Source organism: Amia ocellicauda, chromosome 16 (assembly GCF_036373705.1).
Source record: "Amia ocellicauda isolate fAmiCal2 chromosome 16, fAmiCal2.hap1, whole genome shotgun sequence".
NCBI classification, from domain to species: domain Eukaryota; kingdom Metazoa; phylum Chordata; class Actinopteri; order Amiiformes; family Amiidae; genus Amia; species Amia ocellicauda.
The window spans coordinates 2,521,774-2,535,376 of NC_089865.1; the positions used below are offsets into that span (position 1 = coordinate 2,521,774).

The following is a 13,603-nucleotide window of genomic DNA, read 5'->3' on the forward strand; positions in this document are numbered from 1 at the left end:
CACACACACACACACACACTCAGTGAACCTGAAGAAAATTCCTAGTGCGAAGGCTGAGTTGCCCCAGAGGACCAACAGTCTTCGCTTCTCCGTAAGGCTTGACTCTCGCCTTGGCAGCAAGACAGTCTCTAGAGAGGTCACTCCCTAAGCACATGAGAAAGTGTCCAGTCGAGAGGAGGCCATTCGCCCCATCGTGCTTGTTTGGTGTCCATTAATAACTAAGTGATCAAGGATCCTATCCAGTCTGTTTTTGAATGTTCCCAAATTGTCTCTTCAGCCACATCGCTGGGGAGTTTGTTCAGATTGTGACGCCTCTCTGTGTGAAGAAGCGTCTCCTGTCTCACACTTAGAAGCTCTTCATGGGACATACTGCATTACATATGGAGAAAAATACTAAACTAAAACAAAGAAAACTAACATCCTGTACGTTGTCCACGGCGGTGGGACTGGCACTGCATTGTGGGGCTGCATGTGGGATGTCCGAAGTCTTTACCACTGTGTGGCCAGTGAACAGCACTAACTAACAATTCCCTCTGTGTGTCTCCTCGGATGCCTCGTAGAAGTGCTGTCCAAAGGTCTGTCTTCCTTGTCTGACTTCCTTCTCTCCCTCTCTCTCTCTCCCCCCCTCTTCCTCTCTCTGTGTCTGTCTCTGACGGGGCTTGGCTCTCTATAGGGGAATTACTGCTCCTCTGACCTGTTCAGCAGCAGCAGCCTGTCCTCCTCCAAGCTGCAGTCCTCCGCGCAGAACGGCACTCGGGTCTGTCCCTCAACCAGCTCTCCTTTCTGTTCTCCTCACTGTCTTTCTTTTACAGTTTTTAGTTTTCCTCACTAACCTCCCTCCCCTCCCACCCCCGACACACACACACACACACACACACACACACACACACACACACACACACACACACACACACACACACACATTTATTTTTTCCCCCTCTTATACCTTTTTCTCCTTTACGTTTTATTGTCCTTGGCTGTAGACAGCTCACTGACTTTTAAATGATCATACATGTAGGGGACAAATCTTGTTTGATAAAGACAATTAAGTGTAATTCAGTCACACTGTTTCTGTGTTTGGTTTTTAAAGCAAAGAATCTTCTCCTGCCCCCTTATTTTAATTTTCTCTGTTTGATTGAGACTCTAAGTTATGTAAGTTAATGGCTGTTAGCCCTTTGTTGGATCTTATGAGTCTGTGTGGCCACTTTAATCAAGAGTGTCACAGGGTCAGCGACAGCTGTATTAGACTCTGCCCCCCCACCCAGTCTCTAACACACCCCTATGTAGGCCATCAGTCAATACATGCTGAGTCCGTGAATCACATGATATCCCGGTGAAGTGTTTGCTCGTGGAATGGACAGGGCTGTTGAGTCTTGTGCATAACGGAGCTGGAAGCTGATGGCACTCGAACTCGAGTACAACGCCCTTGTGATCATTCCTCTGGCACACACGTCTGACGTACGGTGTACTATGTAGTGTGAGGCACATACTGATGAGGAAGAGCTGTTGAATGGCTGTATATGAAGTGTATTTAAATGTGTATACGTTGCTTTCTTTCCCCTCTGTAGCCTTCCATGCTATGTAGTGATGCCCCCCCATATCGGAGCCACAGGGTTAGTGTCTCGCGCTCGTTCGAAAATTGACTCCTCTTGTCCTGTTGTCATCACGGAACTGGGATCACACTCAAAAACTGTCCATATTTCCGTAACTATTTATATGGCGGCCAAAGTGAAGGAAGTCATGCTGGTGCTGTCGAAGGCCTCGTAGCACCCCCCGGCTGATTTCTGATTTAGTTTTGCGCTGAGTTTGGGAAGGCTTCTGTTGGGTTTGTCGTGGATCTAATTCAGGTTCACGTGAAAGCTTTTCAACAGAAGCTTGCATGCTCAACAGATTCTCGTTTTCAAGCCTGCCCACACAGAACAGACATAAATTTCTAAAATATGATAGAAAATGTGTCATCCTTCTCTTTGTTATTAACCAAACTTGCCCCCTTTTTATGTATTTAAAGTATATGGAATTTCTGTGACCCATATATTGTGTAGTTTGAAAATATGTGGTGAGGTTAATGTATATGAAATATTGTCAACCTATAAAATAATGTTATGGACTACAGACTAAAATATATTTGAAATACGTACCTTATATTTTGTATATGCAGAAAGCAGGCCATTTTTGTTGTGTGAACAATAGAAGTGTCTCAGATTTATTCCATATATTTGAAATAAATATTAGTTCTGTATTGGTGTATAACCCAGGATAGAGACACGACAGAAATTAGGCCAGTCAGTGCCAGTGGGAATGCTGATGAGCGCATTGTGTCTGAGTGTGTGTCTGGCTCTGGTTGTGTTCCTGCATGTTTGTGTTGTACCTGCACTCTGCCCCCCCACCCTCGCTGTGTGGATGATGTCATCTTTGTTGTGTTTTTTACAACCTGTTGACCTAATTTGATGCATTTCAGAACTCTGATATGGCCCAACTCAAACCGAGACAGCTTCTCTTATCTTATATGTTTAACATTTTTTCTTATTGGGACATGTTTTAAAGATGACCTTGGAGAGCACTTTGCTTTTTCATCAGAAACAATTGATTAGATCTAAGTAATGAGAAATATTCGCCTGGAGGTTTTTTTTTCCTTTCAGATATAAACCTACACTCCCACACACATTTATGCACATTTTCCTCCAGTTTTCCAAGATGCTTTTGCTAAGTTTCTGTCCTTCTGTATAGGTCTAGTTATTGCAGTCATGGACCTGTCAGAAATTCATACAGAGAGGATTGGATGGTGTGATGTTTAAGTTTCATTTAATTAAATTTTGTTATGTTATTTAATGTTATTGTATAGGTCTCCTCTCCCCCAGTGCATGTCGTACTCCGGAAGTCTTGCGTCTGCCCCCTGTAACCTGCCCCTGCTTGCTGGCTTGTCTGCCTGTGTCTCTGTGTGTCTGTGTATCTCTGTCTGTGTGTCTCTGTGTGTCTCTGTGTGTGTGTGTGTGTGTGTGTGTGTGTGTGTGTGTGTGTGTGTGTTTCTGTAGCCCCTGAGTGTTTCGGGTTGCCAGACTGTCCACCCTGACAGTGTGTGCTTCTCTCCCATCCGTAGGGCTCAGTGTATGAGGACAGTGTTTACAGCACAGCGCGGCGCTTTAGTGCTTCTAGTTCTCGACCTGTAAGACTTCATCTCTCTCCGCAGCCTGACTCTGTGTGTGGTTTCTGCCTGTGGTGAATGTGATCTTTTTTTAATCTGCCGAACACCAGCTACCTGCCGTTTTTTCCTGCATACCATCCCAGCATGCTTTGACAAGGACAAGGCCATTCAGGTTTCCCTTCTGCACTCCTCTCCTCTCCTGTCCTAAACAATAGAGCACCTCTGATGAACGTTTGCTCGTTGGTGTGTTGTGAATTCCCGGCGTCTTGACTGCATCCTGTGTTTCATAGTCCGGTAGAATTCAGCTCCAGCACTCGACTAGACAGTGAAGCCGAACGGCGCGGACTGGAGCTCCGCGGAAACTGACGGATTTATTTTCTTGCCGTGTTTTGTCTTCTAATCCACTGAACTGCATTTCTCCATGCCTTTAACAAAACAAAACGAATGACTGAACCCATGAGTTCAGCTGGCACGTAGCGATGCAGTTTATTATGTCATACTAATGTTTACTAATTAGTTTGCTAGTGAAAATATTTAACACACCTTCTTTCCAGTAAAGTGTGTGTGTGTGTTCAACCCCCCGTAACTCCTTTTAAATGATTATTTCCAGGGTCTGCTTGTGTTTTGTTGATTCTATGGCATGATTTCTCTCTGATTTCTGTCCCTGGTGTTACCTTTTCACTTCTGCTTGCTAATCTGTGCCTTTCTTTCTTTCTTTCTCCATCTGCCTGTCTGTCTGCCCGCCCGCATGTCTGTATCTCAGCCCTCAGAGTACAGCGGCTTTCTGGGGTCCAACTCCCGTGCCTCCTCCCGGGCCAGTTCTGCCCGCGCCAGCCCCGTGGTGAGCCTCCGTTCTCTGGCACTGCCCGCGACCTGCAGCCCAGGCTGACACTGTCATATTTATTTATTTTTAATTTTTAGTTTTCTTGGGCAACCTAAACATTGTGCAGTCTATAATAGTTTTCGTATTGGAAAGAAAAACAGCAGGCAACAGCTGTAGTGCCTACACTTGGGTGTCTTTTGTATAAATGTGAGGGCGGAGTGTTACAACAACAATGCAACAATGCCTGCAGCCTGTATAATTGGGAACGGGGGCGTCCAGTCACCTGGCTGTTGTGCGCTGCCTGCCCTGGCTGTTGTGCTCTCCCCGGCTCACACACTGTCAAGAGAGAGGAGCAGCAACACGGGTTTCTTTGTTAGTCAAATCTTCCTTCGGCTGTGGGGTAGTTCTCGGCGTGGCGTCCGTCTTTTAAAGGTAAGGTGGCACAGGCCCTGCTGTGGAGATGGAGTGGGATGTGTTGATAGGGCAGTGGCATGAGTGCAGGATGAGATGTGACGGTGGGAAAAGCACTAGTGCCAAACCACTGGAAGTTGGTGACTTGAAGTGCCGCCACCAAATGACACAGTGCCCATGATCCAAGTCTGGAATACGCGGCGCCGGGGCCAGGGGGCTTCGTGTCGGGAGCTGTATAAGCGAAGGGCCACTGGTACATGTTAGTGTGTGTGAGATGGGCGGAAACGGGGAGCCGTCACTGAGCTGAAGCGGTTGTGCTCTCTTGCACCCCTTCCCCGGCCAGTGTGCGAATGACGGCGGCTCGGTGGCCGGGTTTCTGCGCAGCGCGGCGAGCAGCAGCGTCCTGGGCGACCTGGACGACGTCACCATCCCCGACCTGCCAGACGTGAGTGGCCGTGTGGTCTCGTGGAGACTTGCTTGTGAGAGCATGCGTGCCCGGTGAGGCAGGGGGTTTTACCCATAGTGCTCTATTTAAACCCGTGACTGAGTTAAGTAATTAAGTACGTAATTGAAAGATCTTTAATCGTTTACCAGCTGATAGTAATTGAAAAGTTCCAATTGAGCTCTCTTAGTTAATTGAGTTTCCAATTAAGGTATGTAGAGCACGAGCTGACACAGAAGCTGGGAGATCTGGGTACTGCGTCTGTCTTCAGTGTCTTTCTCTCCTCTGCTTACAGCCTCCTCCTTAAAATACTCATGCAGTTTGTGGGCCATTCATATACATTTGCCACCTGTTTCCCATTTTGCATCAGTCATAAAAACAAAAATGCCATGATTTTGTGGAGTGAATGGCCAGGTCAGGTGGGCCCTGGTTGTTCACAGAAATATTCAGCCCAGTTGGTTGTAGGTGTTTCGCTGGTGAAGAACACTAATTAAACACTATGTGATTATAGAATTGCTTTATAGCATGTTGTTAAATGCGGGTGTTTTTCATAATTACCCCTTAACAGGTGTGGGATTTATTATATTCACTAATACGTTTGCTGTGCTTGTGTACTGACTGTCTTTGTTTTCTTTGTTTATTTTTTAAAATGAAGTGTGTCACTCGTTTTGAAGTCGGGGATTATTTCTGTCCTGGGTTTCTAAGCGAATTAATCGGGCACTAGAGCAATGCAAATCACCCCTTTGCTCTAGAATACCTTCTACTATATGGGATGCACATAATTTTTCTTTTAGGGAGTCTAAGGGGCTCTGCGTTCATGGAATACAATAGTGCGGGTCTGCAGATGAACGTGTAAACGTTGGTGCCCTATTTATAACCTATTGAAAGTAGAGATGCTTTATTTATAGTCTGGCCTCACTTTGTCGATGGTGAGATCACAGTTGCGCATACCGTTTTATTTTTAACTGGATAAGATAAATGTGTGAGTCTCGCACACAGACAGTAGAGCCTGGACTGGCATCTCACTGGCCTAGTTATTATACACATCCTTTTAAAACCTTAACATTTTATAAGCATGTTCCATTGTTGTGGGGCTTCTAAATTCTGATGCTTGCAGTGACTAATTACTCTCCATAAAATTCACTTTGATTATCTAAGAAGTAGAAGTAGAAGTGTTCACTGTTTGTGTGTGTGTGTGTTTTGGGCGGGGGGTGATGCTGAGGAATGATATGAATATTACTTGGTAGTGGACCAGTCACTGCACTTAAGGGTGTGTGAACAGTGAGGGAAAAAAGTATTTGATCCCCTGCTGATTTTTTACGTTTGCCCACTGACAAAGAAATGATCAGTCTATAATTTTAATGGTAGGTGTATTTTAACAGTGAGAGACAGAATAACAACAAAAAAATCCAGAAAAACGCATTTCAAAAAAGTTATAAATTGATTTGCATGTTAATGAGTGAAATAAGTATTTGACCCCTTCGACTTAGTACTTGGTGGCAAAACCCTTGTTGGCAATCACAGAGGTCAGACGTTTCTTGTAGTTGGCCACCAGGTTTGCACACATCTCAGGAGGGATTTTGTCCCACTCCTCTTTGCAGATCCTCTCCAAGTCATTCAGGTTTCGAGGCTGACGTTTGGCAACTCGAACCTTCAGCTCCCTCCACAGATTTTCTATGGGATTAAGGTCTGGAGACTGGCTAGGCCACTCCAGGACCTTAATGTGCTTCTTCTTGAGCCACTCCTTTGTTGCCTTGGCTGTGTGTTTTGGGTCATTGTCATTCTGGAATACCCATCCATGACCCATTTTCAATGCCCTGGCTGAGGGAAGGAGGTTCTCACCCAAGATTTGACGGTACATGGCCCCATCCATCGTCCCTTTGATGCGGTGCAGTTGTCCTGTCCCCTTAGCAGAAAAACACCCCCAGAGCATAATGTTTCCACCTCCATGTTTGACGGTGGGGATGGTGTTCTTGGGGTCATTCCTCCTCCTCCAAACACGGCGAGTTGAGTTGATGCCAAAGAGCTCGATTTTGGTCTCATCTGAGACCACTTTCACCCAGTTCTCCTCTGATTCATTCAGATGTTCATTGGCAAACTTCAGACGGGCCTGTACATGTGCTTTCTTGAGCAGGGGGACCTTGCGGGCGCTGCAGGATTTCAGTCCTTCACGGTGTAGTGTGTTACCAATTGTTTTCTTGGTGACTATAGTCCCAGCTGCCTTGAGATCATTAACAAGATCCTCCCGTGTAGTTCTGGGCTGATTCCTCACCGTTCTCATGATCATTGAAACTCCACGAGGTGAGATCTTGCATGGAGCCCCAGACCGAGGGAGACTGACAGTTATTTTGTGTTTCTTCCATTTGCGAATAATCGCACCAACTGTTGTCACCTTCTCACCAAGTTGCTTGGCGATGGTCTTGTAGCCCATTCCAGCCTTGTGTAGGTCTACAGTCTTGTCCCTGACATCCTTGGACAGCTCTTTGGTCTTGGCCATGGTGGAGAGTTTGGAATCTGATTGATTGATTGCTTCTGTGGACAGGTGTCTTTTATACAGGTAACGAGCTGAGATTAGGAGCACTCCCTTTAAGAGAGTGCTTCCCTTTAAGAGAGTGCTCCTAATCTCAGATCGTTACCTGTATAAAAGACACCTGGGAGCCAGAAATCTTGCTGATTGATAGGGGATCAAATACTTATTTCCCTCATTAACATGCAAATCAATTTATCACTTTTTTGAAATGCGTTTTTCTGGATTTTTTTGTTGTTATTCTGTCACTCACTGTTAAAATACACCTACCATTAAAATTATAGACTGATCATTTCTTTGTCAGTGGGCAAACGTACAAAATCAGCAGGGGATCAAATACTTTTTTCCCTCACTGTATGTGCACCCCAATGCTGAGTACATTTGAAAAAAGTAGGTTTTCAGTCCATTACTTTCCAATGAGACAAAAATAACAAGTCTTGCTTTTCCACCATATGGTTTCTAACTATATTATACACAGAGGTATCCTCTAAACTCCCCACTAGTATTGCATCTTCATACCCTGTGTGAAAACCAGGCATTGACCCCTTCTGCTTGGCCTGGTGGATTTGCCTGTGGACACAGGGCGCTCTGTTTCACCGGTTTGACCGGCTGCGGTTTGTAGACCCTTTATGATAAAGCACCTGCAAATAATGAGCACCAACATGAAAATGAGGAGATAAGAAATGCAAATTGACAGCACTCTGTTCCCGTCTCCCATCTCGTGTGCCCATCCTAACAAACCACCCTTTTGTGTGTCTGCTCTTAGGTGGAGGAGAGATCAGACAAGGACTTTTTGGAAAAGGTGGGTCTTAGCGATCTTAATATTTGCTTTCGATGTTTCATTGTGTGCTGGCAAAACTGAAAGTGAGCGGGCGTGGGCAGGATGTGTGGAGGGAGTGGCGTGTGTATGATTAGTGCGTAGTGAGGGTGGCTCCGCTGCCTTCAGCCTATGAGGAGCAGTGGGCAGAGGTTGTAACTTGCTGGCTGACCCCATCCTAAATCATAAGACCCTCCCGTACACACATTATTGCTTATAATCCCTCTCCTCTTAAAACATTTAGGCGGCTAACCGTGCCAAAGCATCTGGAGAGCTGAAAGGAATCCTTTTGATCTGAAATCCATTTGTTGCACCTCAAAAACAAGCGTCACAAAATCGTGCAAAATGCAAACACAAAAAACTGATTTTTATCGAACTTGATTAACACCTTTTAATTTAAGTAAGATTATGATAGTTAAGTACTGATTTAATTATTGATCAATTGTTTGATTCTCCAGTTGAATTTTACTACTAGCTTTAAATGAACAAAGCAGCCGATCTTTCTCTTATGCATAGGTTAGAAAATTATACTCTGTGCTTTGGACTTCTGCTACTATTTATTCCTCTCAGTGATGATGACTCTTGCTCCTCTTCGCAGGGGACTCGAACTGCCTCCACCCTGTCAGCTGCTACCCTCGCCTCCCTGGGCGGGATATCCTCTCGGAGAGGGAGTGGGGACACCTCAGTTTCTGCCGATACGGAAGCATCCATTCGAGAGATTAAGGTACAGCCTACCGATACCACTGTGCTCCAGATGTTCATTGCACTTGCCATAGTAGCAATTCAAAGCATTCATCTCCTTACCACTTCTGTTCCCTGTCCACCAATCCCTGTCCGCCATGTACGCCAAGAAAATGTCCAACGATTCCGAGTTAGTGTTTCTCCGTGTTGAGGAGACAGTCCCGCAGTGTCGGTGCAGAAGGGTAACCCAGCTTCCCGGCAGCCTTGTGACATACCCTGCTGTGCTCTGCAGTCTCTGCATTGTTGCAGTATCATCTGCTCCTTCCATGTACCTGCTGGAAAGTGTTTAAACTGCGTCAGCTTTTCAGATCGACCCTGAGATGAAAAGTGTTTCAAGCAATCTGTAATTTTAACTCATTACAGCAGTGCTTTGTCATATACGTATATTTTTGCTTCTTTAGATACCAGTTTATTCCCTTTCCATACCTTCTTGGCTACTACAGTGAGGGAAAAAAGTATTTGATCCCCTGCTGATTTTGTACGTTTGCCCACTGACAAAGAAATGATCAGTCTATAATTTTAATGGTAGGTGTATTTTAACAGTGAGAGACAGATTAACAACAAAAAAATCCAGAAAAACGCACAGAGGTCAGACGTTTCTTGTAGTTGGCCACCAGGTTTGCACACATCTCAGGAGGGATTTTGTGCTACTCCTCTTTGCAGATCCTCTCCAAGTCATTCAGGTTTCGAGGCTGACGTATGGCAACTTGAACCTTCAGCTCCCTCCACAGATTGTCTATAGGATTAAGGTATGGAGACTGGCTAGGCCACTCCAGGACCTTAATGTGCTTCTTCTTGAGCCACTCCTTTGTTGCCTTGGCTGTGTGTTTTGGGTCATTGTCATGCTGGAATACCCATCCACGACCCATTTTCAATGCCCTGGCTGAGGGAAGGAGGTTCTCACCCAAGATTTGACGGTACATGGCCCCGTCCATCGTCCCTTTGATGCGGTGCAGTTGTCCTGTCCCCTTAGCAGAAAAACACCCCCAAAGCATGTTTCCACCTCCATGTTTGACGGTGGGGATGGTGTTCTTGGAGTCATTCCTCCTCCTCCAAACACATGAGTTGAGTTGATACCAAAGAGCTTGATTTTGGTCTCATCTGACCACAACACTTTCACCCAGTTCTCCTCTCAATCATTCAGATGTTCATTGGCAAACTTCAGACGGGCCTGTACATGTGCTTTCTTGAGCAGGGGGACCTTGCGGGCGCTGCAGGATTTCAGTCCTTCACGGTGTAGTGTGTTACCAATTGTTTTCCTGGTGACTATGGTCCCAGCTGCCTTGAGATCATTAACAAGATCCTCCCGTGTAGTTCTGGGCTGATTCCTCACCGTTCTCATGATCATTGAAACTCCACGAGGTGAGATCTTGCATGGAGCCCCAGACCGAGGGAGACTGACAGTTATTTTTTGTTTCTTCCATTTGCGAATAATCGCACCAACTGTTGTCACCTTCTCACCAAGCTGCTTGGCGATGGTCTTGTAGCCCATTCCAGCCTTGTGTAGGTCTACAATCTTGTCCCTGACATCCTTGGACAGCTCTTTGGTCTTGGCCATGGTGGAGAGTTTGGAATCTGATTGATTGATTGCTTCTGTGGACAGGTGTCTTTTATACAGGTAACGAGCTGAGATTAGGAGCACTCCCTTTAAGAGAGAAATCTTGCTGATTGATAGGGGATCAAATACTTATTTCCCTCATTAACATGCAAATCATTTTATTACTTTTTTTGAAATGCGTTTTTCTGGATTTTTTTGTTGTTATTCTGTCTCTCACTGTTAAAATACACCTATTATTAAAATTATAGACTGATCATTTCTTTGTCAGTGGGCAAACTTACAAAATCAACAGGGGATCAAATACTTTTTTTCCCTCACTGTACTTACTAGTTGTTTTTTTGAGGAGGTGTCTCAGTCTCCGCCAGCTGGAAATGTTCTTGAGCTGTGACGTGAGGGCTGTTCAGTTTAGTGTAGCTTTGAGGGGTGGGCGTCACAGGTGTTCCTCCCGCATCACTGAGCGTGAGGAGATTTCTGTGGGTCGGGCTGCATTTGGGCTGCAGGAGGAAGCCACTCCCTAAGACAACAGAACAGTCAGTGTGTCGTGGTACCCCTCCGAGCCCATCCTCACACCACCCATGTTTCCACCTCAGGACATTCATGAGCTGAAGGATCAGATTCAAGATGTGGAAAGCAAATATATGCAGGGTCTCAAAGAAGTCAAGGTACATCGTGACTGCCGAGTGGAGAGCTAACATATTAACCCTAGATGATGCCCACTCCGTGCATGCCTGGTGTGCCACATTGATTTGGTTTGGGTTGGTCTGGTTCATTGTCTTTTATGATCTGAGCAGCGTTGTTAGTTGTGTTGCAGACTGTAGTGCTGTCTGATTAACTCAGCCCCTTGGAGAAACGTTCAAGGCACCGATCACTCAACGGGTGTGTTGTGCTGAACATGGAGATTAAAAAGCCACTAACACTGTTTTGTACTGATTTTCTTTTGTCATTTTAAATGCATCCTTTCCAAGGGTGCACTTTATCTTAAATTATAATGTGCATGGAATTCAAATATTATCAGACTTGACTCTAAACTCTGCACAATTAAGATGAATCATTGTCCGCTATTGATGTTGGTGAATCCAGGCTTCTGTGTGTTGCAGGACTCTCTGGCTGAGGTGGAGGAGAAATACAGGAAGGCGATGGTTTCCAACGCCCAGCTGGACAACGAGAAGTCTAACCTGATGTACCAGGTGGACACGCTGAAGGACTCGCTGATGGAACTGGAGGAACAGCTGTCCGAGTCTCGGCGAGAGTACGAGGAGAAGGCCAAGGTGAGTAAGGGGAGGCAGGCCGAGCACCCACCGGGCAAAGGGGCAGGGGTGGGGAGAGTGCGAAAGACTATTGTGGTAAAGAGAGTTTGGTCTCGGCGGCGGAGTCGGAGATCTCGGGACCAACAGCTTTTTTTTCTTCCCCCTATTCTCAGGATTATGAAAGAGAGAGACACGCCCACAGTGTGCTCCAGTTCCAGTTTAATGAGATGAAAGAGACCCTTCGACAAAGTGAAGAATTGTTAACTGTGAGTATGAATGCACGGGAGAGAGTTTCACAGCCATAAACAATGTATTAGTGAAATCACAGAAACATACGTGTGTGTGACAGTACCTTTGTGTGTGAAACCGCACCTCATCACACTGAATAAGCCTTAAGAAAGAATATAAATAACAATAAACCTGAATATATGATGTCTACATGGGCTGTGCTTTGTAAGGGATCTCTTGTCTCTCCCTGGTCTCTTACTATACTATATTCTCTACTGTATTGATCCATCTTTCCTCTCCTCTCCTCTCCTCTTCTTTCCTTCTGTCTCTGTGCGATCAGGAGATCCGCCAGCTGCATCTGAAGCAGGATGGCTATGTTAGGGAGATCTCTGATCTGCAGGAAACCCTGGAGTGGAAGGATAAAAAGATAGGGGTAGGCTGTGCAGACATGGGCACTCCTGGCTCGGGATCCTCCTTCGCACGAGAACAGGATCTCTTTCTGTCGTTGTTGTTGTTAGAATTATTGTGTGTCAACTTCAAATGCAAACCAGAGGAATAGTAAGCCTTTTGGTATTTTGTAATTCATTTTTATTTATATATACATATATTTGTTCATGACTGCTGTTTGACATAGCTACAGACACATTCCTAGAGTCATTGTGTCTTGCAACTAGTTTCCCCCGAGTCCTTTTTGCAGACAGTACAGTAGATAGTATTTATTTTCATTTTTTACTGTGCATGCACCTCCTGGCCCTGCTTTCTCCTCTGCTTCTCCTCTGTGTCCTGGGCCCTGTCTCTGTCTGTCCTTCACTGGTCTCTTCTCTTCCTCTCTACGTGCCGTTCCTCCTGCCCCGTTCTCTGGGGTTGCCGCTCAGGCCTTAGAAAGGCAGAAGGAGTATTCCGACGCCATCCGTAATGAGCGTGATGAACTCCGTGATGAGGTGGTCGTGCTGAAGGACGTACTGAAGGTACTGAATGGGCGGAGGAGACGCCGCCGCCCCCAGCAGGGTGGCTCTGCACGACACACAAGCTGTCCTATCAGACGAGTCGTAGTCGGAAAGCCTTCCTTGTTGCCCCGTCACAGGTGTCAGTGTATGCTTACCTTCGCCCTCTGTGTTCTCGTGTCTAGAAACACGGCATAGTCCTGGGCCCGGACCTGCCTGCTAACGGGGACGTGGGCGATGGTGTGAACGACGCAGACTCCTCCACGCGCTCGGCTCAGGACTCGATTCGCACGTCACACTCGACCGGGGACGGGCTGCTGGGTAAGTCCACGCTCTCTCCTGCCCTTTCAAGTCATTGCTTCCAGCCTCCGCTATAAAGGAGAGCGCTGCTAAACCATCGTGTACTAACCTCTGGGCCTGCACGCTGCATGCTTCATTTTCTCTCTCGGCATTTCCGCGGGTTTCTTTTTGTTCAATTGATTGATTGATTTAATTAATTCTTGTAATCAAAGCTTCACAGAGAAACAAAAATATGTGTTCATCCTTATTTCATAGGCCAAGCTTTTGGAATGGCCTGGGTTGTCGGTTACGACTTCGCCTCCTTTCCTTTTTTTTTTTTTTCTAAAAGTGCTGAAAACAGTGATTTTAGATTTTATTCATAAGGATGGTAATTCAAGGGCTAATAAACACACTTTTATATTGATCACACCAACTGCTGATTGT

The 13,603-nt window shown here is 45.8% G+C and overlaps 1 protein-coding gene across 27 annotated transcripts in view; it reads left to right on the forward strand.

Annotated features, from left to right (window-relative positions):
* lrrfip1a (leucine rich repeat (in FLII) interacting protein 1a) overlaps positions 1 to 13,603 on the forward strand; it is a 58,398-nt gene that overhangs the window by 33,273 nt on the left and 11,522 nt on the right. For 11 of the 27 annotated variants that reach the window (XM_066688078.1, XM_066688080.1, XM_066688088.1 and 8 more), the window contains 13 exons: positions 674 to 757; positions 1,569 to 1,613; positions 3,098 to 3,163; positions 3,906 to 3,983; positions 4,720 to 4,821; positions 8,112 to 8,147; positions 8,761 to 8,886; positions 11,052 to 11,123; positions 11,559 to 11,729; positions 11,882 to 11,974; positions 12,277 to 12,369; positions 12,812 to 12,904; positions 13,066 to 13,201. In XM_066688078.1, coding sequence (XP_066544175.1) covers positions 674 to 757; positions 1,569 to 1,613; positions 3,098 to 3,163; positions 3,906 to 3,983; positions 4,720 to 4,821; positions 8,112 to 8,147; positions 8,761 to 8,886; positions 11,052 to 11,123; positions 11,559 to 11,729; positions 11,882 to 11,974; positions 12,277 to 12,369; positions 12,812 to 12,904; positions 13,066 to 13,201 — 1,195 coding nt within the window. The remainder of the gene's footprint in view (positions 1 to 673; positions 758 to 1,568; positions 1,614 to 3,097; positions 3,164 to 3,905; positions 3,984 to 4,719; positions 4,822 to 8,111; positions 8,148 to 8,760; positions 8,887 to 11,051; positions 11,124 to 11,558; positions 11,730 to 11,881; positions 11,975 to 12,276; positions 12,370 to 12,811; positions 12,905 to 13,065; positions 13,202 to 13,603) is intronic. The other 16 variants (XM_066688095.1, XM_066688098.1, XM_066688100.1 and 13 more) reach the window with 11 other exon arrangements.